The sequence below is a fragment of the Vicugna pacos genome, chromosome 34 (assembly GCF_048564905.1).
Source record: "Vicugna pacos chromosome 34, VicPac4, whole genome shotgun sequence".
Lineage (NCBI taxonomy): Eukaryota > Metazoa > Chordata > Mammalia > Artiodactyla > Camelidae > Vicugna > Vicugna pacos.
In genome coordinates, this window is record NC_133020.1 from 19173675 (window position 1) to 19199133 (window position 25459).

Below are 25459 nucleotides of genomic sequence, written 5' to 3' on the forward strand. Positions count from 1 at the left end.
GCCCGAGAGCAGTTGGCCATTTCAGCAAAAAATTCCCAAAGAGGGAGAGGCGGGGGATGGAGCCAGAGAGGCCGGCAGAGGTCAGGCCGCCGAGGGCCTGCCATGCCTCACTGGGGAGCCTGCCACGAAGGGCCGAGTCGTTTACGTAACTCGCATGGTGGCTGGCAGGGCGCACGCCCGCCTCAGCACGCAGCACGTATTATTAGATGATGATCATGAAAGGCGAATCTGAGAAACCACAAAACTCTAAGCAGAGCCAGAATCCCTTACGTTCGGAGGCTCCAGATAGTTATCTGACTCCTCTGCCCCTTTGCAAATTCAGCTGAGATATGTGGCCATGGTGGTCAGCCAGCCCCGAGGCGCTGCCTCCTTGGCAGTTGGCTCAATAAGTGCGGCTGGAGAATGGTAAGGGGGAGAGGGGAGAGAGAAGAAAGACAGAGAGAGAGAGGGAGGGAGGCTGGCAGACTGGAAGTCCTGCTGGGAGACACAGCAGGATGGGGGCTCAGAATGCAGGGGTAGAGAAGCAAGCACTTCAACCCAAGGTGGTGACTTCTGGGGTGGAGGGGAGGACGGGCGCCTCCCAGCGGATTCTGCAAGCCCTCCGACAGCGAGGCCACAGAGCTGAGTGTGCGGGCAGGACGGGCACTCCGCAGTGGAGGGCAGCTGGGACAGAAGCAGGGTCTCTAGTCTGAATGAACCTCGGGATTCACACACATCTGGACCACGGGCAGGCTGGCCCCAGGAGGAATCCATCTGCCTGAGTGTTCAGATGCTGCCCGAGGAAGTCCCTCCTGGAGGAAGCGGGAACCCAGCCTGATGAGTCTGAGCCACAACAAAGATGGGGGCCCCCGCTGATGGGGAACCTGAAAGCAAAACCCAAAACAGTAAACCCCCGGGGCACAGACCGTTCTGCTCAGACATTCGTCTAACTAGTGCGGCTCTAGAGGGACCAACATACTCTTCCTTGTTTTGAAACAGAGCAGAAAGCAGCGCTGGTTCTTTGAGGGCTTCAGGTCCTCAGCTCCAGGGGAAAAGCGACCCAGGGGCCCCCGGCAGGAGGTGGAAGCCTGGGGGACGGGGGTGCCCGCGGATGCTCACCGGCACGTGTGAGGCACGCTCTGGGCTTCTAGAAATGACTCAGGGCCACTCATGGTGCCTTGACGTTGCACGTGAGCTGGCAGAGGCCAGAACTAAGGGAACGTGGGTCAGACAGCCAGTGGGGTCCCCTTCTGTGGGCGAGACCTGGGGAAAGCGGGCTTGCACTCGGCGAGCGCCGACTCTAGCCCCCCGCGCGCCGGCGAGCGAGGGAGGCCCGCCCCTCCCGCAGGAGTCTGCCCCGGGGCCTTTGTCCCCACATTTTCTCCTGAATCTTCCCAGAGGTAGCAGGTGTCCGGGGCCTTAAATGCTCAGCCTTGGGCAGGACTCCTCCCGGTCCCTCCCCTCCGCACAAGCTCATTTCGTGTCCCTCAAGTCCCCTGAGCAAACGCTACCCCGAACGCCAGGTGTGGGCACACCGGTCCATCCGAGCCCGGCGGAGTCACGGGGTGCGGAGAGACCGAGGCGGAAGGTGGGAGGACGCCAGCCACAAAATGCTGTTTCGTTTCCTGCTTGGTGTTTCTCTGTGCGTTCCAAACCATCTAGAGAAAAAGGCAAACATGACTTTTTCAAAATCAAATGTAGAAAGGAAACACTGCCTTGCAGCAGTCTACGCGAGCTTCGTGCACTTTCCCTTATGGTCGCTCTGGAGGTGTCTGAAGGCTACTATATAATCACCAGGAGGAGCAGAAGGCGACCTGGCCGCTTGTGACAGAGGTGGGTCCAGACTGCACGCACCCACGTGGGGACGAGGGCCCTGTCGCCGAAGGAGCGGGACACTGGCACTGCCTCCCTCCGCTCACCTCCACCAGCTCTTGGCTCATCTGGAGAGAGTGATTGACAACCCCAGAGGCTGCTGGGCAACTGTGCGAAAGCGGGGTCCACGGAGAGGCCCCGTCCACCTGTTACTCTTTTCTCTATCGCTTCACATCCATAGGGGTCCCTAAGCCCCAGGAGAAAGGTCAAGTGCAAATCTGGTAAACCAAGAAGCCCCAGCAGTTGTCAACTTAATTAGCCTTCAGGGAAAATCTATGGCCATATGAGCGCAGTGGCGTTGCTATGGAGACAGGCCTGGGAGGCGCATTTAGAACAGGGCCTCATCACATCACTCGATATAAATAAGACCCAGGCTTTTTAATAGAACGAATTACTTAAGTTTTATATTTAACAGGGGACGATACCGAGGCTATTACTGGTTTTCAGAATATTTTAGGAATCCCAGCAGCCTGCTTCTGCATGTGTTAGCAGCCGTCAGGATGCACACTCGGGGGGCGGGCGGTCAGGACCTGGAGGCCCACGTGTCCCTCCCGTTCCCTGGGATGAGAGATGAGACGAGAAACCTCCTTTAACTGGGTGAGCGCTTTTCAGCGTGTTTCTGAGAAAGGCCCATCGTGCTCTGCTCTCGGCCCTTTGCCTGTATTACCGCTGACCTCTAAGATAACCCTATGTAGCAAGGGTCTCATTTCCCAGATGGAAAAGCGAGGCTCAGAGAGGTTCACAATTTTCCCAAAGTCACACAGCTAACAGGTAGTGGAGTTGAGACTCATATTCAGGTGTCCTCTGTTCTCATGCAAAGTCCTTGGCTTCGTAAGACACTAACCACAGTCTCAACACAAAGAATCTGGGATGAGATGATGTGATTCACTATTTTTATTGACATTTGGCACAGACCTCCTTAGGGTTTACTCTCTCCTCGAAAGTAGTCCCAAAGTGGATGGCTTCCAAGAAGAAATCCGCAGAGACTCTGACCCCTGCTGAGGAACTCCTCTCCATCCAGCCGAGGCAAGCGTTAACTTCTGACTTCTTACCGTCCCAGTGTGCTTCTGGGCCGCCTCCTCCTCAAGTCAGATCAGCGGCTTAGTTCGCACCAGGTCCCAGAGTCAACCTGGGAGGAGGGTGTTAGCTGTTCTTGCAGGCACGGATGTGTGAGCACACGAAAAGTCGCTGGAAATCCAAAGTGAAGGCCCTTGTGTTTGACGGCTTTGTCTTTGGGTTACTCAAGGCCCTCCTAGTCCACAGAGAGATGCTTTTTTTTAAAATGATGCTTTTCTTAAGCGAATTTTCTAACAAAGGCCGACATGGTAGACCCGACCTGTGCCTACGAGGTGCCAGTCTTTCCTTGCTGGGAGGCGGGACGCTGCCAGCGCTGACGGGCAGAGCCTAAGGCACTGGAGGTGCCGGGGAGGGGAAGGCGGCCGAGGAGCCGGGGGCCCCACAGTGAGGGCTAAGCGGAGGTACAAACCCGTCTCCACTCCCCGCTCAGTTTACTGACCAAAGGTAATGGCAGGAGGCAGCTGGGCTTCAAGGGGTAGGAGAGCGCGTCTAGGACAAAACTGAAAGGCAAGGTTTGACGGAAACCCTAAGCAAAGCATCGGTCCAGGCGGACTAGGCTGGGGAGCAGAAGGCAGGCAGATGCCGCAGACTGGAGGCGGGGCCCGGGCCAGGGCAGGCGGGGGGTCAGAGGGGAGGGCTGGGGTCTCGGGAAGTCCCTGAGCCGTGCGCTTCATCCCAGGAGATCTCCCCAGGCTGCCCGCTGCCTCCAGCCTGGGAGCGTGGGTGGATCACTCTGTGCTATTGAGATAACTCTGTGGTGTCCTCCTGGCATCTGACAAGAGCAGTAAGGAGGCTGTGGGAATCTAACCTCTATTACAGGCAACTGTGCAGAGGTTAAAGCACAGGCTTTGGACTCAGGCCGGCTTTGTAAGTTCTGGCTTTGCCCCTTACTAGCTAAGGTCACTCTGGCAAGTCGCTTAAGCCCTCTAACCTCAGCTTCCTCATCTGTAAAATGGGAATGATGTCGGTCAGAGGCCAAGGGTGAGCCCCCATGTGAAACTGGCTGGGGGCTCTGTGAAGGGTCAGACACAACTGCTCTGTAGGCTGGGTGAATGCGGTGGCCAGGATGGGAGCCGAAGACTGACCCTAGTCCTGCTCCTCCTGCAGCCCTCCAGCTCCTTGGATACCACCTCGTCTCTGCTCTCTCTTGCTAAAGGGGTTCAGCCTCTCAGGGACCCCCAGCCTCTGCTGCCCTCAGCCATGAGCTCTCTCCACACCTCGTCTCCAAGGTAACTCATAAGCCCTGGTCATCACTGGCCACCAGGCCTTCCTCCGTCTTTACCCTTTGCCCTCTAAATAAGGAAGCCAGCACCACCAGGCCAAGAACTTCTGCCCAATTTGGGTCCTGGGTGGCCTCTCGCCTCCCTCTTGCCCTGGGCCCCCAGCCAACTCCTCCCTCCCTCTGAGATGCTCCCTGCTCACTTCATTCCTGCCTCATAGTTGGAATGACAGTGGCTCCCAGAATCCCTGGGGTGTGGGGAGGGAGATGGGGGTCTGGGGAGGCAGCCAGGCCCAAGAGCAGATTAATGTTACAGCCTTGGATAAGTGAGCTGGGGCAGGTGACGTCAGGGCGCCGATGGCTGGAGGGGAGGGCCGTGTAGCTGAACTATAAAGATAGGTCAAATCAAATATAATCAACTCGGGTCGGAGCAAGCAGGCCAGCTCGACCGCGTCCCCGAGCCATGGTCCCTACCAGCCGCGGCTCAGCCTGGGTCCCTCTGCTCCAGTCCCGAGTGCCCAAAGCAGGCTTTGGTTTCATGTCAGCAGCCTTCAACTGCCTTCCAAAAATAAGCCCCTGCCGCCATGCCGAGCAGAGAAAAACAAGAAGGGCGGTATTTTTAGGGCCATTAATTCTGACCACGTGCCTGAGAGGCAAGGTGGATGGCCCTGGGACAGAGGCCGCTCATCACTATGTCCCGGGGAGCAGGGTGTCTGTGGGGCACACTGCGGGCCCTCGTCCTCCTCGGCGTCCTAGTGGGTATGGTGGAGCCCTCCCCCGTGGGCATCCGCGCCAACAGCACGCGGCTGGGCTCGAGGGGCTGGGGCGCCCTGCTGTCCAGGTCTCGCGCAGGGCTGGCCGGGGAGACCGCTGGTGTCCCCTGGGAGAGCGGCTATCTGGTGGGGCTCAAGCGGCAGAGGAGGCTCTACTGCAACGTGGGCATCGGCTTCCACCTCCAGGTGCCGCCCGACGGCCGGATCAGCGGGACCCACGAGGAGAGCCCCTACAGTGAGTGCCAGCTGCAGCCAGTTGGGAAGCCGGGGGCCGGGGTGCAAGCAGGGATGGAGGATGAAGGGGCCCTGAGCTGGTGCTTGGGGTCCCCTTACGAAGAGGGGAAAAAGCGATTCTCCCTCGGATGCTCGTCAGGCCAGCCCCCTCCCCCAGGCTGGCTCTGACCCTGCATGTGCGGGGCCCCGGCATCCTGGTGACCTCTGCCGTCACCCCACGGAGCCTCTGAGACAGTAACTGTGTCAGCATCACGGGCCCAGCCGTGGCCTTGCAGGACCACCGGGAGCCACCAGCCTGGGGAGCCATGCGGCCAGGGTGGGGAGAATGGGTGAGGATGCTTGGGCCGAATCAGACACAAGCTGGTTTTTACTTAGCTTCCCCGTTTGAGGGGGAACGACAAGTCATTTGCAGAGCTTCCAGCTGAAGTCCCCCTTCTGGCTTCCCCTTGCCTCCTCCGTCCGACCCGCCGAGGTGGGCTCTCCCCGAGGGGCTGGGGCTGCAGGACCCCGACAAACCGGCAGCCTCGCGTGGCTGCAGTGTCGCAGGCTAGATGGGCAGCGGGTTGTTGAAACACGGGGCGTATACGGTTTGAACAAAACTCATCCGGGTTCACTTTTTTCACCCACATCGAGGACTGTATAGGATTAAGTCGATGAACGCCCAGCGTCACCGCTGACCCTGGGTAGGTGCCTCAGTGGCCACGGCGAGCTCTACCTCCGATGCCAGAACTCACTGGGTTCTCAGCAGTGTGTGGGCAGGACTGGCCGAGGCAGGCAGCCCATCTCCTCAAGTGAGACAGGGAGGGGGCGACGGAGGGTCCGACCTCCAGGAGCGGGGGACGGGCCTCAGTGCCCCGGGAGGGTCACCTGCAGCATCCTGTCCCGCTCTGATTCCCACCAGCCTGGGGTAACGCGGCCCCTCTGTCTTTGTCAGGCCTGCTGGAGATCTCCACGGTGGAGCGGGGCGTGGTGAGTCTCTTTGGGGTGAAAAGTGCCCTCTTCGTTGCCATGAACAGTAAAGGAAGGCTGTACACGACGGTGAGTCCCCCAGGCCGGGAGCGGCGCGTGTGCGAGGCCTGAAGCTTACGCGGTTGACGATGATGCAAAACCTTGAGCAAAGACAGAGTGTTTGTGTAGAAGGAGGGGGAGGGGCCTGGAAGGGGGCTGTGCAAGTGAGGCGCTCACCCTTTGTGTGCTGCACAGTTCATCGGCCTGTGCTCTGGGCCGTGTTTTTCCTGATCCGGCCTCCTGGAGCCTTGTCATTAGACAGGAACCCCGGCTCAGGGGGCTCTTAGGTCCCAGGGAAGCCTGCATTCCAGCAGAAAGCTGCCATCCAGGCATATGGTCAGGTTAGATTCCCTGAGCTGGAGAGGCCTGGACAAGTGGCCTGCCTCTCAGCCCCCGGCCCAGAGCACCATAAGAGGAGAAATAAGGCTCTTTTCCTCAACTTTGTTAGTACGTGGACATTTTACTTGAAGGTTTAAGTCCTCTGATCTCTGATCCCATGGGCCGGAGAAGCAGCCTCCCTGTTACAGCCCCTTAGCTGGCGCCAGTCCCCACCCCCTTCCTTCTCCCCATCACAGCCCCCCCCCGGGGGGGGCAACGCCAGCACTTTGGTTCAGCTCTCCAGCTTCTAAGCACTTTTACCAAGACCCCTGCTCTCTCAGTCCACCTCATTCCTGGGTCTCTCGGCCCATGACTTGACTTACTCCAAAACATGGGCTGGGAAATCATCCCGAGGAAGGCGAAGACACTGGGAGTTCTTCTGACAGAAATCAGAAGACAAAAAAGGAAGGTCTCTGAGCCAACGTCAAGGAATAGCAGAGTTATTTACGGGGAGGGTGTGGAGGGCTGTCCTGCCTCTGCGTGGGGACAGACTGCCGGTCAGGAAGCGGGCAGGGAGGTCTGGGATCGGTGCTGGGGTCCGGGGAGGCTGTGTCAACAGACAAGGGTTGTTAAGCACCCAAATGGGGTGCCTGGGTGGCCTTGGCCCGCCACCTTCAGCACTGACACCTCTTGGTGCAGGTGGGTTTACGTGGAGACAAGGCATGCATTAAAATTAGGGGGCCTCCGAAGACAGGAGCAGGCGGGCAGGCGGGCAGGTGCTGGATCTCAGTCCGGGCTGCGCACCAGGCGCGCCTCTGCTGCCGGCCTTCCGGGCAGGTGTGACCTGTAGTGCCTGAGACAGGTCTGCACTCAGCCCTGATTGACCTGAGAACTTGGAGACCCAGGGTCCCCTCTGCAAAGTGAGGGTAAGGATCAAAGGCGCCTCCCAGGGATGCTGGGGGGCTGTGCTCAGAAAGCACCCACAGAGCTCCTGGCAAGCCGCAGGTGTTCAGAACAGGGGAGCTATTTCTATTGTCCAGACAGGCCCAGCGCCAGGCTCTGCCGCCCCCCCACCCCCAGGTGAGGCTTGTAGACGGACCCTCCGCATCCACATCGCCTTGGTAACTTGTTAAAGGCCCAGGTGTCTGGGGACCCTCCTCAGACGTGCTTAGTCTGTGAGGCTGGAATGCAAGCCTACAAGTCTGTTTAGTCTTCTGTTTTCTTAAGTTTCCCAGGTATTTCTGAGGTGCTAGCAGGCTGAGAGCCCACCAGGCCTCATGGCCCTTCGGGGGCTACGCTGGCTCTGAGGGCCCTGAGAGAGGAAGCGGGCGAGAGGCTGGGATTCTCAGACACCCTTTTCCCTGAACCGCTGTCTGCAAAGGCGAGAGGACAGGCGGCAGCTGGGGCCACCCTAGGCTCTGCTGGAGCGAGTACCCCCTCCCTGCAGAGGAGCAGCCCGAAGAGCCCCTCTCAGCAGCCTGCAGAAGGCCTGCAGTCGCGCTGGGTGGAGAGGCAGGAACGGGGCCAGTGGCTGTGGGACTCCATGCACGGGACCAAGGTGTCCCAGCGCCTGCCTGCCTGCCCTCCCGCTCCTGGCTGACTTTGGACAAAGTCTCTGACCCTCTCTGGGCCTGGACCTCTGCTCTCTCGGATGTGGACCGAGGCAGGAATCAGTGAGTTCCAATCTCCGTGACCTTTTTAAAATTTAAAAGAAAAAAAATCAAAGATCTCCACGTGACACTGGTTCTATGAGACTCCTTTGGCCGTTAAAAACAGGTAGGGACAAAGGCTGCCAGGAATTCACTTACGCTTTTCAGTGATCTTGTTTTACCAGTTATCACTGGGTCTCCATCCTTTTCATCATCAGCACAGTGACAACGTGCAAAGTGCAGCATCCATTTCATCCGCAGAGGGGAGGACCGAGGTGTTCCCTCGCTCAGTTAGCTGCTCCTCTCCCCTAGGGGAGACGGGTTCCTGGGTGGATGGGACAAAGGGTCCCTAGTGTTAGCACCCAGTGGAGGGGCCAGGAGACGGGGAGATGGAGCCCCAGAGCAGTGAGCAGCCCGGGGAGCCCTGCAGGCAGCCTCACACAGGGCTTTGTCTGCAGCCCACCCGCTACAAAGAGCCACACAGGAATGAGAAGCACCACAAGCCAGTGAAAGCACCTTCAAACGCGTCTGAACCGCCAGTGCAGCTGTGTGCGAGGAACGGGGGTCAGCAGCCTCTTCAGAGCCGGGAGGTGTTATTTCTCTATTTCAGCTAAGGACAGAAAGCACAGCAGCCAGGGGCTGCCGGAGGAAAGCGTCTTAGGACAAGGAGTGTTCTGGGGTTTTCTCACCACCCACCTCCTTTAATCCAGCCAACACCCCCCTCCATCTCCCATGCACTCTCACAACCAGGAGTACCAGGGACAAGCGGTCCAGGGCAGCCCTGGAAGGAAAGTTTGTAAAGACAAAAAAACACCTCCCTCAGTCCGGGCCACCTAGGGAAGCAAGACAAGAGGCTGGAGTGGATGTCTGGTCCGCACCAGGCTCCAAGGGGCGTTTCCACCGGACGTAATTCGTGCCAAAACACCCCTGCCTCCACTCCTCTGCAGAATGGGCGCTGGACGCTTCAGAGCTGGGTGCCTCCTAAGTCTGATTAGACCTACATGGAATTTAAGGCATTGTCACGCTGGAGCTTGGGGCCCAGCAGCCCCGGGAAATATGATCCAGTGGAATTATTTTCATTTGTTCAAGTAATCATATACAGTAGCTGCTTTTACTAACACGGTGTTCACTTGGCAAGAGTGCTCTTCTCACCAGAGCCAAGGAGCCAGCATTCCTGAGGCGTGAGACGCAGAGCGCAGGGACCCACGCGGGGAGACGGATCGAGGGGCTAAATCTTGATACCAGCGGGGCCGTCCACGTGGGCGGCGGGAAAGCCCCACTGGCCTGGAGCATTGGGCCGCAGCGAAGAGCTCAGGGGAAATGGCCTTGGCCCCCTGCCACCCGCCCGGGAGCCACCTGAATGCCCCGGATAGGGTGGAGGTGGCGCAGAGAGGAGCGGGCAGGGGAGGGGCGGAGAGGTTTCTACAGCAGACTGCATCCATTTCTCTTTCCTCACTTTAGATTTGTACCGAATTCTGGGGAAGGCTAGGACTGCGAGATAGGCTAGAGAAAAGGAACAGAGGTCAGAAATCAAAAAAAAAAGAAGGGGTTGAGTCATCAAACTCTGATGAGCAGAAGGCAGGGAGGTCTAGCTCAGTGGTAGAGCACATGCTTAGCACGCACGCGGTCCTGGGTTCACTTCCCGGTACCTCCATTAAACAAACAAATAAATAAACCCAATTACCACCCCCCAAAATTTTTAAAATAAATTTAAAAATAAATCTGATGAGCAGAGAACGAAGCACAGTGTATATACAACCATCACCACGCATGAAATGTGCTTTAGGAGATCCAGACATTAGCGAGGCCTGGATTCTTAAACTGGACGCGTTCTAGACCAGAGCATCTGGGCAGAGGCCCTGAGGTCCTAGCCTGAGTCGCGCAGTTCCTCCCCCTTCCCCAGCTCTTCCCCATGCTCACCACGCCAAGATCTGACTACCTCTCCAGAGTTTGCAAACCACGCTCGAAACCGCTCCCTTGACCACCGTCCAGATCAGAAGTGAATTCCCCCGGAAACTGGCAGGCGGGCTGCTCTCTAGGGACATAAAAAGTTAGAACAGAGGGGAAGGCGGCGAGCAGAGAGGGGAGAGACCAGCAGTCTCGGATACGAAGATTCTCTCATTCCATTCCCTGATCCATCTTCCGTCCTGAATTCCTTTCCCATCTTCAATAATCTACTTAGACGACTAGGTAACACGTGGACGTGGTTTAAGGGGAAAAAAGACACACAAGAATACGCCGTGGAAATTCAGTCTTACTCTCACCGCTGTGTCGGGGCCCCTAAGAGCCCTCCCCAGAGTGACTGCTGTTGCCCATCCCTTGGGTCTAATCTCAGAAAGAACCGGGGTCCCCATGCCTGTGCTCACACTGGTATCATTTTTTTAAATCACGCAAACTACATATACTGTTTGCATCTGGCCTCTTCACTTAGCACTGTGTCTTGGAGACCATTTCAAGTCAGTGCACAAAGAGGCTCACAGTTTTCCGTGGCTCAGCGTCTCCCGTGGTGGGGGTCTCCCTCCCGAAGGACACTTGGGTGTTTCTGGTCTCTCACTATTTTAAATGATGCCACAGTGGGTCACTTCTGTACAGGAGTGGGAGTGAACCAGTCAGATAAATTCCTAGAAGTGGAATTACTAGTCAAAGCTGTATTTATTATTTTATTCTGATAAATATCATAAATTTTCTCTTTATAGTGGTTATAACAATACACACACCAACGGGCATCAGATGAGAATTCTCAGCCCCGAGCTTTCACCAGGGAAAGTGTCTTAGCAAACCCTGTCCTGCTTGCAACCCCGACAATTAAAAACGTGGTCTCACCCTCATGGCTTATGTTTCTCTATGAGGCGTATTTTCTTATATTCAAATGCTACTTGTATTTCCTTTTCTGTGAACTGTTCATAAAAATCCATTTTTCAGTGAGTGAAGAATTCTGAATATAGTCATAAAAATGCAATGTATGGCAACATGTATTGCAAAATGTCATGCACTGTAAGTATTTTGTATCTAGTTATTTGTTTTTTTATTTTGTTTGAGGTAATTGTTCCCAAGCAGAAGTCTAATTTATTTATTTTGGTTTTTTTAAAATGGCTTCTAGTTTTTCGTGTCCTGCTTAGAGAGATCTTTCTCTCTCTCTCTTTTTTAAAACTTTTCCTGGACTTTTAGGGTTCATTTTTTTACATGGAAATCTACTCCTTTTGGGATTTATTTCAGTGTTAGGAATAAAGTCATACATCACACGTTATTATTTTTATTATTATTTATAAGAGCATTCTTCCAGCACCATGTTACCTCCAGTGATTTGACAAGCCACTTTTCTTTTACATTCATTTCAGATCCATTTTTATTTCACGCTCTTGCCTGGATTTACTTCCGGGCTGTATTTTGCTCATTGCTCTTCCCTGGACTTTGAATCCACGTAGCTTTATTTCTACTTAGCTTTCACCATCCATCCTGAGTTCATTTTCTCTTCGTGCTGTTGCTCCAGAGATTTGCCCATCAGCTGCCCCGACACCCTGTGCACAGGGAGAGAAACCACAGCCCCAAGAGGCCCCAATTATTTATTTCACTCCCTGCCCGGCATCGGGCCAAGGACTTTCTGTGAATTATTTCGATTAATGCTCAGCCCAGTTCTACGGCATAATTGCTCTCACTGCTCCCACTTCACAGGCGAGGGAGCCAGGCTTAGGAGGGGAGATCATTTGCCCAGTTCAGTAAGAAGTGAATCTTCGTAAACTCTTTGCCTACTTCGATTCGTTTCTTTTCCCTGCTTCGGGGCATTCCTTCCTTTGTCTGTGTTCCTTCCTTTAACCGTTCTATAACTATTTCCTGAGCCATAACAAGAAAGATGAAAACTCGTGAAGACAAAACTCCCCGCGTGGTGCTCAGAAGCCGGTTGATGTGGAAGTTCCATGTTCATCTCAAGCAAATGACCTTCACGTGAGGCTGCTCTGTAACCAGGAACCCAGGGGCCCGTGAGGCATAGGGTGGAGGCATTCACCCAGCAGCAGGCAAGGGTTCCCCAGGCCACGCTGCCCCTCACTCACTCCCAGGCGTCCGTGGGTGTCAGTGTGGTCCCTGTTGGAGAATCGTTCATCCCACATCACGTGCCCATCAAGACACAGCCTGTGGGGACCGTGCCCTGTTCCCAGTGCTGTGGCACTGAGACACTCGAAGGGCCCGGGAGTCAGAGCCCCGAGCGGCCAGCTCATCACTGTCCGTTCCCAACAGGAAGAGGCTCTCGTCCACCCCACTGCCGGCTGGGCCAGGAGCTCATAGTACGATCCTTTCGAGGTCAGGTGACATCTCTGGCACAGCCGCCCAGCCATTGAGTGGGTTTTTTATAGCCGGTGGCCTCACTCGGCAGGAAGGAGTCGGATATTATACGCTGCCTATTTCTCTCCGTTTCATTCTGCGTTTCTTTAAAGACTAGCTCCCAGGTCTCCCGGCTCCCACGGAGCTTCCCGCGTCCGAGGCACGGAAAGCCCTCTCGCCTCCCTCGGGGCAGGGACCCGGGTGGGTTGGGGGGGGCAAAGGGCCCGCTTTTCTCGGAGGAAAGGAGGACGTGGGTGATTTATTGGGAGTGAACTTGCTGATGTGTGACGGGAAGTCCAGCCCTCCTTCTCTGAACAGGTGGTCCTCACACGACACGCTCTGAAGGGTGCGATTCATCACCAGCCCCAGACTGCACTGCACCACCTGTCACAGCGGGAACCAGGTTCTTTTCCCGTAAAAATCGCTGCTCCTCTGTTCTGTAACCGTCTCTGTTCCTGCCCGTCCCCGCAGAGCCACGACTGCTGAGGCCGGGGAGGGGGTGGGCACTGGAACCTTCTGGGCTCCCAGTCAAAACCAAGGATGGGCTCCTTCAGGGCAGCCAACTTGGTCCTTAAACTGGGAAAGATGGTGAAAGAGCGCAAGTGGGGAGAGAGTCACCGTGTTAAACAGACGCGCTGGGAAGGGCTTAGAAAGCCACCCGTCTCCGCCCTCCACTGACCGCCCGCCCCCCTGCTCCCCCACCACGCGGTCTGCAGAGAAGGGGCCGGAGGCTGGTGGGGAGGAGGTGCCACAGTCACACACAGGAGCCGCTAAGTGGAACCTGGCCCTCAGTCCTGCCCCACTAGGCCCTTCTGGCAGCGGACTTGAGGAAACAGCTTCTTTCGTCCTTTCCTGGTCCTTTCTCTGAATGGAATAGCATCGCGGTGCTTAGCAGCAGGTGCCGGGACTGGAAGTCCGCAGACACCCCTCCACCCACGTGGCACAGACAGCCCGCCCCTGACGCTGGGCTGGGGCTTCCTCATTGTGAAGGAGTTGGGGGTGGGGGGCCACGACAGTCCTGAAGTCGCTTCCTGGGGCCCTTCCCGCCTCTGCCTCCAGGATGGCTGAGCTCTCCTGGTGGTGGTCTGAGGACGGGAAGGAGCTGCTCGCGGCCAGGGGACCGCCATGCCTTGGTTATCGCTGATCCTCTGTCTGTTTCTCTCACAGCCCAGCTTCCAGGAGGAATGCAAGTTCAGAGAAACCCTCCTGCCCAACAATTACAACGCCTACGAGTCAGCCCTGTACCGAGGCGCGTACATCGCACTGAGCAAATACGGACGGGTGAAGCGGGGCAGCAAGGTGTCCCCGGTCATGACTGTCACTCACTTCCTTCCCAGGATATAAGGGCCCTGAAGGGAGGCAGCTTTTCTGTTGGAATTTTGCACAAATTAACAGTTGTCCCCTCTCCCTGTGACTCCTGGGTTGGGCTCTTCTGGTGCTTGGGGAGACCAGGGTCGGTCCCCTTGGCCGCCGGACCCCTTGGTGTGCGACCCACCTGAGTGTGTGGTTGCAGCCAGTATTCTAGAATGGCAACTGATCCCACGCTCTGACCTCACCTGAGGAAAGAAGATAGAGATGACACCTGTGGAATGTGACCTTGGGGACAGGAAAAGCAGGGAGGAGGCACGTGTGTGTTGAGGTACAGCCACGCATCCTGGTCGACAGCATCGGAGCAAAGGCATCTCAGAAAAGCAGGTCTCTTTCGCCCAGTGTCCTCGCTGCAGGAATCTGCCTGCAAGAATGTCACCTGTCAAAGCAGCAGGATTGATGTGGGCCCCCATGCTGCCTCTTTCCAATCACCTTTCCCTTCAGAGGCCGCTGACTGCAGGGGTTGCGTGGGGGGCAGGGAGCAGCTGCCCTCTCAGTGCAGAGAGGGCAAGATGACGGGGAGTAAGATTCAGCTGCAAGCCAGAAAGAGAGAGCAGGCACTCCTGGCATCCTGCCCATGAGGGCTCTGGGGACACTGAGACGCCCTGCCAGGGGAGCTGGGGAGAAGGGCTCCCCTTCCTGGAGGGATGGAGCAGAGCGGCGGCGTGGGCTAGAAGCAGCGGAAGGGACTGGGTGTCCCACGGGGAGCAGCCCTCTGCCTGGAGGACCCAGTGCTGCGCGTGGCTCCAAAACCACGCCAGGGCCAGGCTGCCTGCCCGTAACTTTTCCTCACAGTGAACCAGGGCTTATTTTAACCTCGGATGACAAGGATCCTAATAATGGCAACCCCTCTGGCGAGGGATGAGGGGTACAAACTAGGGCACGGAGGAAACGGAGAGGCTTTGGACGACAGATGCTAATTCCTCTCCAGCTCCGTCCAGGAAACGCACCCAAGTTCTCACCCGATACCCTCACTTCCTTCCCAGCCGTCCTCGTCTTCCACACGCGCTGGTACCTGGATGCAGTCGAATGGGCGCTGCGACCTCCGACCTTTGACCCCTCTGACCCCCTGCAGTCGGAGAGGAGTGATAATCCTGTGAAATCGAGCGGTCAGGCTGGAGCAGCTCCTTGCTGTGCCATGTCTTCCTGCCTCCCGTCCTTTGAGAGTATTTAAAGCAGAGGCTCCCCAAGCTACCGTAAATGTTGTCTGCCTGGAACCCGCAGATTCCAGAACCATTGGAATGTTCCTGAAACCAGAGAGAGCCATGGCAGAGCCGAATACTGTCTGTCGGCATACGTGAACCACCGAGTCACAAAACGGGCTGGCGCCCTCTGCGACTCTTGAGGGCCCCAGCCTGCAAGACAAGCCCTCGCCCCCGACAAGTGCCTTCATGTCATCTGTAGACAGATCCGAGCTGAGCTGAAGATGGAGGTTGGCGATTCCGAGGGAGAGACACCCTACTGGCCGCCTCCTCTGCCGGCAAACATCGGGGAGGCGTGTGCTAGGAGGAAGGGGCTGGGGTGGGGGGGGGCCATACCCAGGTGAGTGAGGGTGGGACGGCAGGGCAGTAGGGGCTCAGGATAAGAGAGGGTGTGCAAGCCTTGGGCAGAAACTGGCTGGGACTGGGGTCTTGGTGAAGCAGAAGTGGGAGGACATTGGTCCATCCTGACTGTTGGGAATAGTCCAAGTGTGGGTCCGCTTGGAGGCGGGGGCGCAGCTGACTGTTTCTCGGGAGGTCTCGCCCCAGTGCACCCTCTTTAATAGCGTCTGTCAGAAACGGACGCGCTCAGAGCCTGGGCTGCACGTCAGTTCCCGGTGGGATGGGGTGGGCGTGTAGGGGGCCTGGGGGTGCAGAGGGACCGGGATCTGGGAGGGAGAAGAAAGCCTTAGGTCCCAAAGCACCCGCTCCCTTCTTCCAGGTCGTGACTAACTCGGCGGCAGAGGGCGCTCTTCTAAAGAGACTCGCAGGGCTCCGATGGCGAGGTCTTTCCTGCAGCTCCTTAGAGGCTCATAAAAGTGTCCAAACCCTGACGAGGTCTGTCCCCAAATGTCTACTCCCATTTTTCATGCTGGGAGTGGAAAGGAGAGGCTCTGAAATACACAGAGTCAGAAAGGCCTGATGGTCGGTCGTCCCTTGGCGCCGTCTGCGGCTGGCGTCCCTACCGGCCGCCGAGCGTCTGATCTCACTGGTACCAGGGCCCGGGCTGGACGAGGGGCTGCACACGCTGATGATCACCTCCGAGGCAGGGGTGTGTCCCCGACCCTTTAAAAACCTTCCCATCCAAGGGAAGTCTCCCAAGGGCCTCCCCTCTGACCGCTGGGTGACTCAGACTCGGGGGAAGTCAGTCCCGCCGCAGAGGCGGGCTCGGGGCAGGAACAGAGCGAGACCGGCAAGCGGCTCCTCGGACCCTCTCCTGCCGCCGTGTCCGCGCACAGGTGTGCGGAGCCCTCTCCCATCTGACCGCCGTCTGGGCCCCACGCCCACCCGTCAGCCCCGTCAGGTCTGAAAGGCTGCAGACAAGGCCGCGTAAGCAGAGGGACAAGAGTGAACCCCACCTTCCTGCCGAGAGTGTCCTGAGACGCCTTGGGTCCTCCCTCCCTCCCCCACATCCTGAGCTACGTCCCTGGTTTATGGACTTCCGTAGCTAATTGGCCTCCCTTCCATCCTGAAGCTTCTCTAGCAGCTCCCTGCAAAGTGGAGGGGGGGTGTCCGGGGGGGAAGCTGCCTGATTCCCTCTTCAAGAGCAAACGATGAAGAAGAGAGTGGCACACGTGCACCCCTGGAAGACAGCTCCCCGGCTGGGAGGGTGTTAGCTGAGAGCCCGCGTAGAATCTGCACCCCCGGCCCCAGGGCAGCAGAGGGACCTCGGAGGAGGAGCAACCCCCCTGCTCGGCCCTGCTGTTGATGGTGCTCTGCATTTGCTGCCTTCTAACCCCCTTCCCTCCCCACTTCTCCGTCGCAAGCAGCGTATCTTCTTGTAATGAATACCCTGCCGTCAGCCCTCACAGCCTCCCCTCTGCCACCACGTCCCAGCACACCTGCAGCGTACACTCCAGGGCCCGGGTCGGGCTGCTGTCTGCTTAAGAAAGAGGAGACTTTCTCTGGTCCTCCGATCCCAGCCACAGACCTCTCCCCCTCAGACACATGGCCAATAGCACGGCCTGACATTCTCTCCCAGCCCCGTCCTACTCCCGGGCTGGCTCCGGCCCTTTCTTGTCCTGGACCTCAGATCCTTCACACTCTCGTTCTGGGCAAGCCCCGAGGGAGGAAGGAAACATAACAGGCCACAAGCTTTGCTTCCCTTTCCTCCCGGGGTTGGGCGTCCACTGTCTTTGCCCACTTTGTGCCACGGCCACTGGTGCAAACCACAGGAGGTCGCTGGGCTCCAAGACACGGGAATGCCCCCTCTGCCCTCCCTCCCCTTTGTCCCTTTCCACGTGCACACGAGCTCAAAGACACCTACGTCTCCCCCCGCAGTGCTCTTCCCCCAGGTCTCTGGGTTCTGCGCCTGCAAGGTGGCTCTCTAGCAGCTGCCCCCACCTCCTCCCGGCAAGAACCCAGCCAGCTCATTCTGCTGCCTCCCGAGGGAGGCGTGCTTGGCTCAGGGCCAGAAGGACAGGTAGAGCTTTCCCACTGTGCTTGCCTCTGAGCCAGCATTTCCTCCTCCCAGAGCAGGAGGAGGGAGCGAACACACCCAGAACAGACCCCAGATCTGGTCCAGCACCCAGACCGCCAGCGCAGAACCATGTTCGTATACCTCACTGAGCTGCTGGAAGTCCAGCGTTCAGACACCTGTGTCCTTACGTGACTTTCCCTTTCTATAAATCGAATAAGTACCTCAGGCTGGGTCCCAGTGCACAATTGTCCTCAAGCTTGGGTCTAGCGGGGGGGAAAACTCGGACTTTGCTCAGTCCTGTGCTTGTAAAAATTGATGCTCCTATTTTTTTTAATATGTATGTGCTATGCACAAATCACATCGTGTTCCAGCAAAAAGTAAAAGGTCTTTTTATACGTTCCTTAAACTGTTGGACTCCACCCCGCCTATTAAAACCAACAACACTTCCCTGAGTTGTGGTCGGTTTTCTTGTTTCTTCTTCTCCTCTCAAGGAGGCGGGGCGCCGTGGAAGCAGAAAGCACCACTTCCTGGGGTGGTGGATTATTAAGGCAGTCGCGTGGGTCACTTCATCTTTTCACAAAAGGGGAATTTGGTCCAGAAGGGAGGACGAAGCTACCGTAGACCAGACCGGTCGTCCACATTCCTCGGACTGTCACACGCACTCACTTCTTTACTCATCAGGAGATCGATCTTGGGCTCCCTGGCTCCAGGCTGCCATGGGGCTAGGTCTGGGGGACGTGGGAGTGAACAAGGCAGAGATAGACCCCCATCTTCTTACAAACTTGCATTAAAAAAATAAAAATTAGTTGGGGAAGGTATAGCTCAGGGGTAGAGCGTGTGCTCAGCATGCACAAGGTCCTGGGTTCAATCCCCGGGACCTAATCCTTTAAGTAAATAAATTTTAAAACCTTTTTTAAAAAATCACCTATGAGGGTGTTCAAGTGTAGCTTCCCAAGCCGCACCAGCAGAGCCTGGCCCGGAGGCCCAGGAGAGCTCCGGAGTCGGCCTGTAACACACGCCCCAGGCAACGCAGACGTTGCAAAGCCCTCATCTAGCAAGATGACAGCCTTGTGGAGCACTGGAGCTAAGAGAGACGCTATGAAATAAAAATTTAAAAAAAAAACCTTTTTGTAAGTAAAAAGACAAAGAAGGAGGCCAGGGAGCCTAAGGTTCTCAGCCAGGACGGCACAACCAGAACGAGACCCCTTCCCCTTTCCTGCGCCTCTGCCACCAGCCCGGCAGCGCCCCCACCGCGCTCCCGCACCCGAGCCCGCACCCTCTCCTGCGTCCCCACGCAGCCTCTAGGGGAGATTATGGTGCGCCTTCAGTCGAGCAATGCTGGGTTCTGAATACTATATACTCTTTTCTTCCTTTTCCTTTTTTTTTTTTAATGGAGGGAGTGGGGATTGAACTCAGGACCTCGTGCATGCTGAGCATGCGCTCTACCCCTGAGCACCCCGGCCTCCACTCACTTGATGCGGTCGCACTGCCCCCCGATTTGTGACGATCAAAATGTCTTCAGATGTTGCCAGACATCCAAGTCCTCCCAGCCGAGAGCCATTCCCTCAGCGGTGGCTGCCTATTTCACCCCCTCAAGAAAACTGGGCCCCCAAGTTAGGGCTAGCTGTGGCTACAGCAGACCCCGTGGGGGTCCGGCAAGCGGGCTGGCTGAGGCCCTCCCTCCTGGATGCTGTCAGGATGACCGCACGTCTCCGGCCGGACGTCCCAGGGTGGCGCCGGGGCGCTACAACGCCCCACGATGCACAGCACAGCCCCCGGCCAGCCCCCGGCCGCAAGGAACGACCCAGCCCCAGATGCCGGCGCTGCCGGGGTTCCACAAGCCGGCGGCCAGTTACCGCACCACCTCGCTTGGCCTGAAGTTCTTAATGGACTCTCACTGGAGACCCAGGTGAGGCAGAAATGCACTCGGAGCAGCGTCCACCCCCACCAACCCTCACACCTGGTCCCCATCCCCAGGACGGATAAGGCAGTGGGTTCCCCAGAGCTGGCCAGAGGGTGGGGGGACAGATGGGCTGTGAGCAACTTCACATCGGGGCGTCAGGTAAGCGTTTCTGGGCGGAAGGAGCAGCGTGGGGGCAGGCGACCAGGACCGAAGAGAGATGAGGAAACTCCAGGAGACCCTCCCTCCCCTCTCCCATGGGCATCTCTCATCTTCTGACACCCAGGTCAGCGCCCCACCTCCGGCCCCCACCCGCCCCCTCGCAGCCGGTGGGCCCCTCCAGAACTTTCCCCAGAAGTCGTTCTTACCTCCGTAATCTTAACATCTTCATTCCGCTGTCGAAGAATACTGTTTACGTTCATTGCCTCGAGATGGTCAAATCAAAACACGTTCGCGGTCAAAAATGGAGAAAACTCAGGAAGCGAAAAAAATCACCCCATTAGTCACTCGCAGTCTCAGCGCCCAGCAGGCCACGGCTGCTAGGACTCTGCGGGTTGCCCTTCAGCCTCTCAAGGGCAGGGCAAAGCGTGGGAAAGCGCAGCTGCCGGGACGCCGCCGCAGAGCAGCGCTGCCCCCTCTCCTGCCGGGAGCCAGAGCAGCATCCAGCTTTCCTGCCACATCCCACCTTGTTGTTTGCTCTGCTGGCTAAGTTCTTTTCATTGGTTTCACACCTGTTTTCTCTGCCCTGCAGGGTCTCCCACATGGAGTCCCGACCACCCATCGTCAGCCCTGCTGGTACTGCCCCCTTGTGGTCACTTCCTTAATCATGATGATTAAAATCCACTGGATGCCAACTGGGAGCTGGGACCTGGACGCTGATTTTAGGAATGAGTAGACGGCAGTCCTTGCCTAGAAAGAGCTCGCAGTCCTGAGAGAGGGGCAGTCACCTGCCCGGCAAACGCTGCTTTAAATCAGAACACATTTGAAGTCATAGAGGATAAAGGGACTCACCGGAGCGGACGGGACGGAGAGGCTTGCGGAGGAAGGGCCCTAGGGCTGCTAAAATATTCGTCCTGGAAGAATAAACGAACTGCGGACGGCACCTGGAGTCTGCGGGGGTGGGCTGGAAAAGCAGTTAGACAGGAGTGGTATTAATGAGGGTGCAGAGTGAGCCCAGTTGGGTTTGCTGAGAATAAAACGGTCAACGAGGGAGGTGCGTAAACCGTGGGTCGCTAACCCATCTCCGGGCCCTGGGCCCTGGGAAGGGGGCTGCCGGGTTCCCAGTCCAGCCGGCAGACGGGCCAGTGGTTCTGAGACCCCTCTGGCCTCCCTCCAGGACGGCCCTCGTTTCCTCCTGTCCCTGAGCAGTGGCTGTGAGTCACCGGAGAGGAAGCTGGTGGGGAAAGCCCCACTCCGCCGGCGAAAGGCTGGTGACTGGCTGGCCCGCGAGATAAACATCAGGCCAAGCCCGTGGTTCCGGTCGCATTTCGTCCCACGCTGCGGTTTATCGTAAGCTTTTCTCTTTCGGCCAACAGTTCTAGGAATCATCGGGACAGCGAATCCTTGGGCTGGGGGACCCCACGGGACCAGGAGCCTCTGTCTCCCCTCGAGACGGCGCACGCCCAGAGCACTGCCTCCGCTCTCAGCTTCTTCAGGACGTTCCCCAGAGCTGCCTTGGGCACCTGTTCTGGAAGCTTCTCCAGCCGGAGAGTTGACCCTGACAGCAGGCATCTTTTCCGTTCAGCTCAACCGTCACAGGTTGTTGTCTGACTCTGGGCTACTCTGTGCCCAGCACCGTCCGGCCTCCAGGGAGGACGCTAGGCAGTGTCACAGCCGTCCCTGACCGAGGAGAGGCCGGGGTGCAGGGGCCCAGGGCAGAGCCTCCAGGGACACACCACACCACACCTCTTCCTGGCTCCACAGCCTTGGACAGCTCACTTAACCTGCCTCAGATGCCATTTCTCTGTCTATAAAATGAATGCAATCCTTGGATTCACTCCCCTCCTCACAGGGTTGTCCTATGAATGAAATAAATAAACACACCTGAAAAGTTTAGCACGTGCTGGACGCACAGTGAGACAGGACGTGTCCCTCATAACCCTCCTGGGGATGCAGAGATGCTTGTACAAGCCGTGGCCTGTGGACGCGGTTCAGTAATCCGCCTTCTCATATATACTCTACATTCTAGCACACTTTTCCACTTTACCTCATTCAATAAAATCAAAGAATGAGGGGAGAAAGACAATTATTTGCTGCTGGGATGAAATGCACGGAGCCTTGAGTAACCTTAGAACCTGTCTGACATGGATCCACCACCGGGCACAGAAGAGATGTTGCATGTGAGGAGCTTGCCCTCGCCACGCATCTCACCGACAGCAGAGGATGGGACTAGACCCCTGGTTTCCTGTTTTCCCTACAGAAGTCCGCTCCCCGGCATCACGAGCACACAGACGGCCACGGCAGAGCTGAGAAGATGCAGAAATCCCATTGGGCGGGTCTGTCAGCTTGTCCTTCCCTTGGCCAGGTGGGAGCATGCGGTGAAGTGCTCCCAGTGGTCCGCGGCCAGGAAGACACGGTAAGTCAGGCCAACAACCCAGCAGAGTCCACAGTCGGAGCCCAGGTGCGCTGCCCACATGCACGCCCAGTGGAGACAGCCCTCGGTCGCCCCGCACTGCAGAGAGCAAAGAGCCTCTGTCCTGCAAGGAGGCCCGGGTTCCAGCCCCGGCCCCGCCACTGACTGTGTGACGTGGGCTGATCTGTTTCATCCTCTGGGCCTCCGTGTGGCACGTCTGTCTGTTCAGAGTTCCTGCGATCTCATTTGTGATAGAAACCACAGCTTTCAGAAAACAAGGGCTGCAAAAACTGTGCCTTTGATTTTTCAGGAGGGGGAGGCACGGGCAGGGGCCGCTTAAAACCAACAGGTGAGGAGGGCCCCTGACCACGTCCGGTTTGGCATTGCCCGATTCAAATCGCTTTTTGCCCAAATGAGCTCTTTTTTAAAAGAAAAAAGAAGAAGATGAAATGCTTACAGAGAATGCTTGGCAAGCTCTCACCTGGGCACAAGTGCTCAGCGGACATGCCCAGTTCATCCGCAGCGAGGGCGCATCTGGGGACTTGGTTGATTCCTTCTCTGAAAGCAGGAACCTTGACTATTTATCAATCCATTTACTGACTTTGCCATCAGTCATAAAGCAGGTGTGGGGTCTTCACCAGGTCCCGCTCCGAGCTGGGTATGGCGGAGGGAAGCATAAAGCGGAGTCCAGCCCCTCGAGGGGTCGGTGATACACACAGGGAACGAGCCTGTGACATGAGAAGTCGGTCCTCCACACAGACACTGAGTAACGCTGAGGGACAACGCCCAGGACAGGGTCTGATCCAGTGCTGAGCAGACAGACGGGAGGGGAGGGGAGGGGAGGGGAGGGGAGGGACCCACCCGGGGGATCTGAGTGGTCAGCGGAGGCTCGGCAGCGCGTGTGCACCTTGACCTGGATCCTGGAGGGGAGGCAGGGCTGAGTGCAGGCAGAATGGAGGAACCGGGCAGTCGTGCTGGGCTGTGGGAACTGACACGCGTATAGCCTAGGGGGTCACAGTCCTGGTGGGCATTCCAGCTCCCACTTCTTGGCTTCTTGGACAAGCTGACGAGCCTCTCTAAGCCTAGCTCCTCACTTACGGAAACAATAATCCAGCCTGCTTCCTAGCGTTGCTGGGAGCATCATGTGAAACTGAACACGGGCGACACGAAGCCTGACACACAGCAGGTACTTCCTGGGCTTTAGCTGGTGCTGTTTGGAAAGTCTAGGGGCAGAGATGCCCGTGGGGTTGCCGAAGGCGGCCGCGTGCCATCTTCACTGGGGCAACACTCACCATATCAGAGCAGGAGAGATGTTCCCTCCGGCACTGACACGTGGCGTCCTCTGCTGTGTAAAGTCTCCCCACCAGGTGCCCACTTGGAACAATCTCTGGCCCAGCACAGGACTGGCGTTAGAGGTGTTCAGTAAATGCTGTTGAGTGGAGAGATGATTGGGTGGTGGGTGGACTAGAGAATGGTTTCTGAAGCTTCCTTATTTGTGAATTATCAAGCCTTTCTTAAACCAGGCACGCTTTTCTGCCCCGTCATTTTTCAGAGGCACCTGAAGCTTATTCGTGTGAGTGTTCTCTATGGAAAAAAGAACCCATGTAGCTAAAGGGCCCAAGTTTAAACTGAGGCTCTGCAGGGTTTTCAAAAAAAGCATCCTTGCCCATCCTTAGCTGTAAAAGCAGCACATTTCTACATGTATGCCTTGAGAAGTAAGTCCCTGACAAACTAGTTCACCTGTCTATCTATTGACCAAAGCGCTAACTTTTGAAAGTGGCAGCTCTCTGAGACCACAGAGCTCATCGGGGTCTGCCCGGATAGGGGTCTCCCCACTGCAGAATCCCCTGCAGGGCTTTTTCAGAATGCTGATGCCTGGGTTCCTCCTGAATCATTCCTGCATCCTGAATATAGAAGCATCCCTGTATCATTCACCTGGGGGCACAGCCCGGGCAGGTGTTGCTTACAACCTCCCCCCCGCAAGGGGATAGAATGAACGGCCCGGCCAGAGAATAAATAATCCCAGCTGGCCCCCTCATTTTGACGAACCTGGGGCCCAGAGGGGTCACTCACTTGAGGCCACCTCTAACTAACTGTGTAGGGACAAAACTGCTTTTCAGATCTCAGAGGAACTACATCTGGTTCCCACGTGTCAGCGTCTGGGGTGGTGTGCTGGCGCTGCCCCCCCCCCCCCATTCCCTATAATTATGTCATAATGAGCCCAAACTTCCTCTTTGAACCAGAGCGCTGGCCCTCTCCTTCCCTTTCACTCTCCCCTCTCCAGAGCCTCAAGTTCAATGCAACCCCTGACTTCCCCAATCTCCCTGCCAGTGGAAGGAGGAAGGAATGAGCACCAGCCATCATTTACTAAATGCAGATAAATGGGAGGAGTTCAACGTTTCCCATCTTAACTGATCCAAGGACATTCCATTCCAAGCACCAGAGGCTGCGGCTCACTGTGCTCTGCAGTGGGTTAGCTCAACCTCCGAGGCTTCCTTCTGAGTCAGTGCAGGTTGTTGCACGATTTTTATGCTTGATTGTTTGCTTTAAGATGACAGCGTGACCGCGGTCGTCTTCAGGAGGTCAAATTGATGCCCTACGCACAGAAGGAAACGTCAGGAACTATCACCACTAAATTGAACAGCCCGTGCTAACTGAACACTAACAAAAGGGAACTGAAGCTTACTCAGACTCCACTAAAGTGAATACACGAGCTCTGTTCGCTGGCCTCTGGACGACAGCCACCATTATGTTCATTTCTGTTGAGAACTTCTTCACACCAGCAGACGCGCGCTCCAAAGAACACCTGCGGAGACTTCCTGGAAGTGCTCCCAAGCGTTTGCACCCATCATTTCTGAAGTTTCTAGCTTCTCATATGACCCACATCTGCCTCTTTTCATTAACAAGGAAGGGGAGAAGCTGTAACTAGCCAAGTTCCCTCCACAGTGTGTCTTTCAAGGCCACTGGGTATCACCTCTCTTTCCTTCTGTCCTAATGACTCAGGCCCTCCCCGAGTTCCAAAGATTCTTGGCATCAGGACCCCACTGCAGGGTGCACGGCTGCTGAGCAGGGCTGGGAAGAGGGAAGGCTGGGGTAAGGGAAGGGGTCCAGCCAGCAGGACCCTTGGCCTCTGCACCTTTGTGTGGTTTCGTTTCCCGGGGCAAGCGCATCTGTGCCTGGACACACGCATTTTCTGAGAAGTGATCGTCATTGCTGCCCTCCTTCCTGGACCAGCTTTGGCAGGTGACAGCCGGAAACCAGTCTCTTCTACTCTTTACTGGAATGCTGTCCTTGCTGCTGTTTCTGGAATTAGCGTGTTATTTCTGCCTATTATTTCGCACCCTCCTTACCATAAAGAAGGATGCGCCCCGCCCACTGGGCCGCATCTGCTCATTTAGTCTATGCATCCAGGAAACATTCATGAAGCGCCTTCTGTGTGCTCAGCTAGTTTTGGTGCTATAGATGGGGATTCAGTTACTATGGAATTAGAATTCTTAGAAATAAGCCCCATCCTTTAACAGTCATCAGCCTCACCAGGAAGACGACGCAAACGGG

General features: G+C 56.6%; 1 protein-coding gene across 1 annotated transcript; it reads left to right on the forward strand.

Moving 5' to 3' along the window:
* The first annotated feature begins 4765 nt into the window (after nucleotides 1-4765).
* On the forward strand, nucleotides 4766-13806 carry FGF6 (fibroblast growth factor 6). Its single transcript, XM_006210838.4, has 3 exons — nucleotides 4766-5155; nucleotides 6089-6192; nucleotides 13614-13806. Exons 1-3 carry the CDS (start codon nucleotides 4810-4812, stop codon nucleotides 13788-13790), a joined length of 627 nt encoding a protein of 208 aa, XP_006210900.1. The 5' UTR covers nucleotides 4766-4809; the 3' UTR covers nucleotides 13791-13806.
* Nucleotides 13807-25459: the final 11653 nt, after the last annotated feature.

What these genes read in the sequence shown, in the direction of transcription:
- FGF6 (XM_006210838.4), top strand. Translation starts at nt 4,810, where the DNA reads ATGGCCCTGGGACAGAGGCCGCTCATCACTATGTCCCGGGGAGCAGGG. An exon ending in CCACGAGGAGAGCCCCTACA is followed by an intron (nt 5,156 to 6,088) that starts GTGAGTGCCAGC and finishes TGTCTTTGTCAG; the next exon opens with GCCTGCTGGAGATCTCCACG. An exon ending in AAGGAAGGCTGTACACGACG is followed by an intron (nt 6,193 to 13,613) that starts GTGAGTCCCCCA and finishes TTTCTCTCACAG; the next exon opens with CCCAGCTTCCAGGAGGAATG.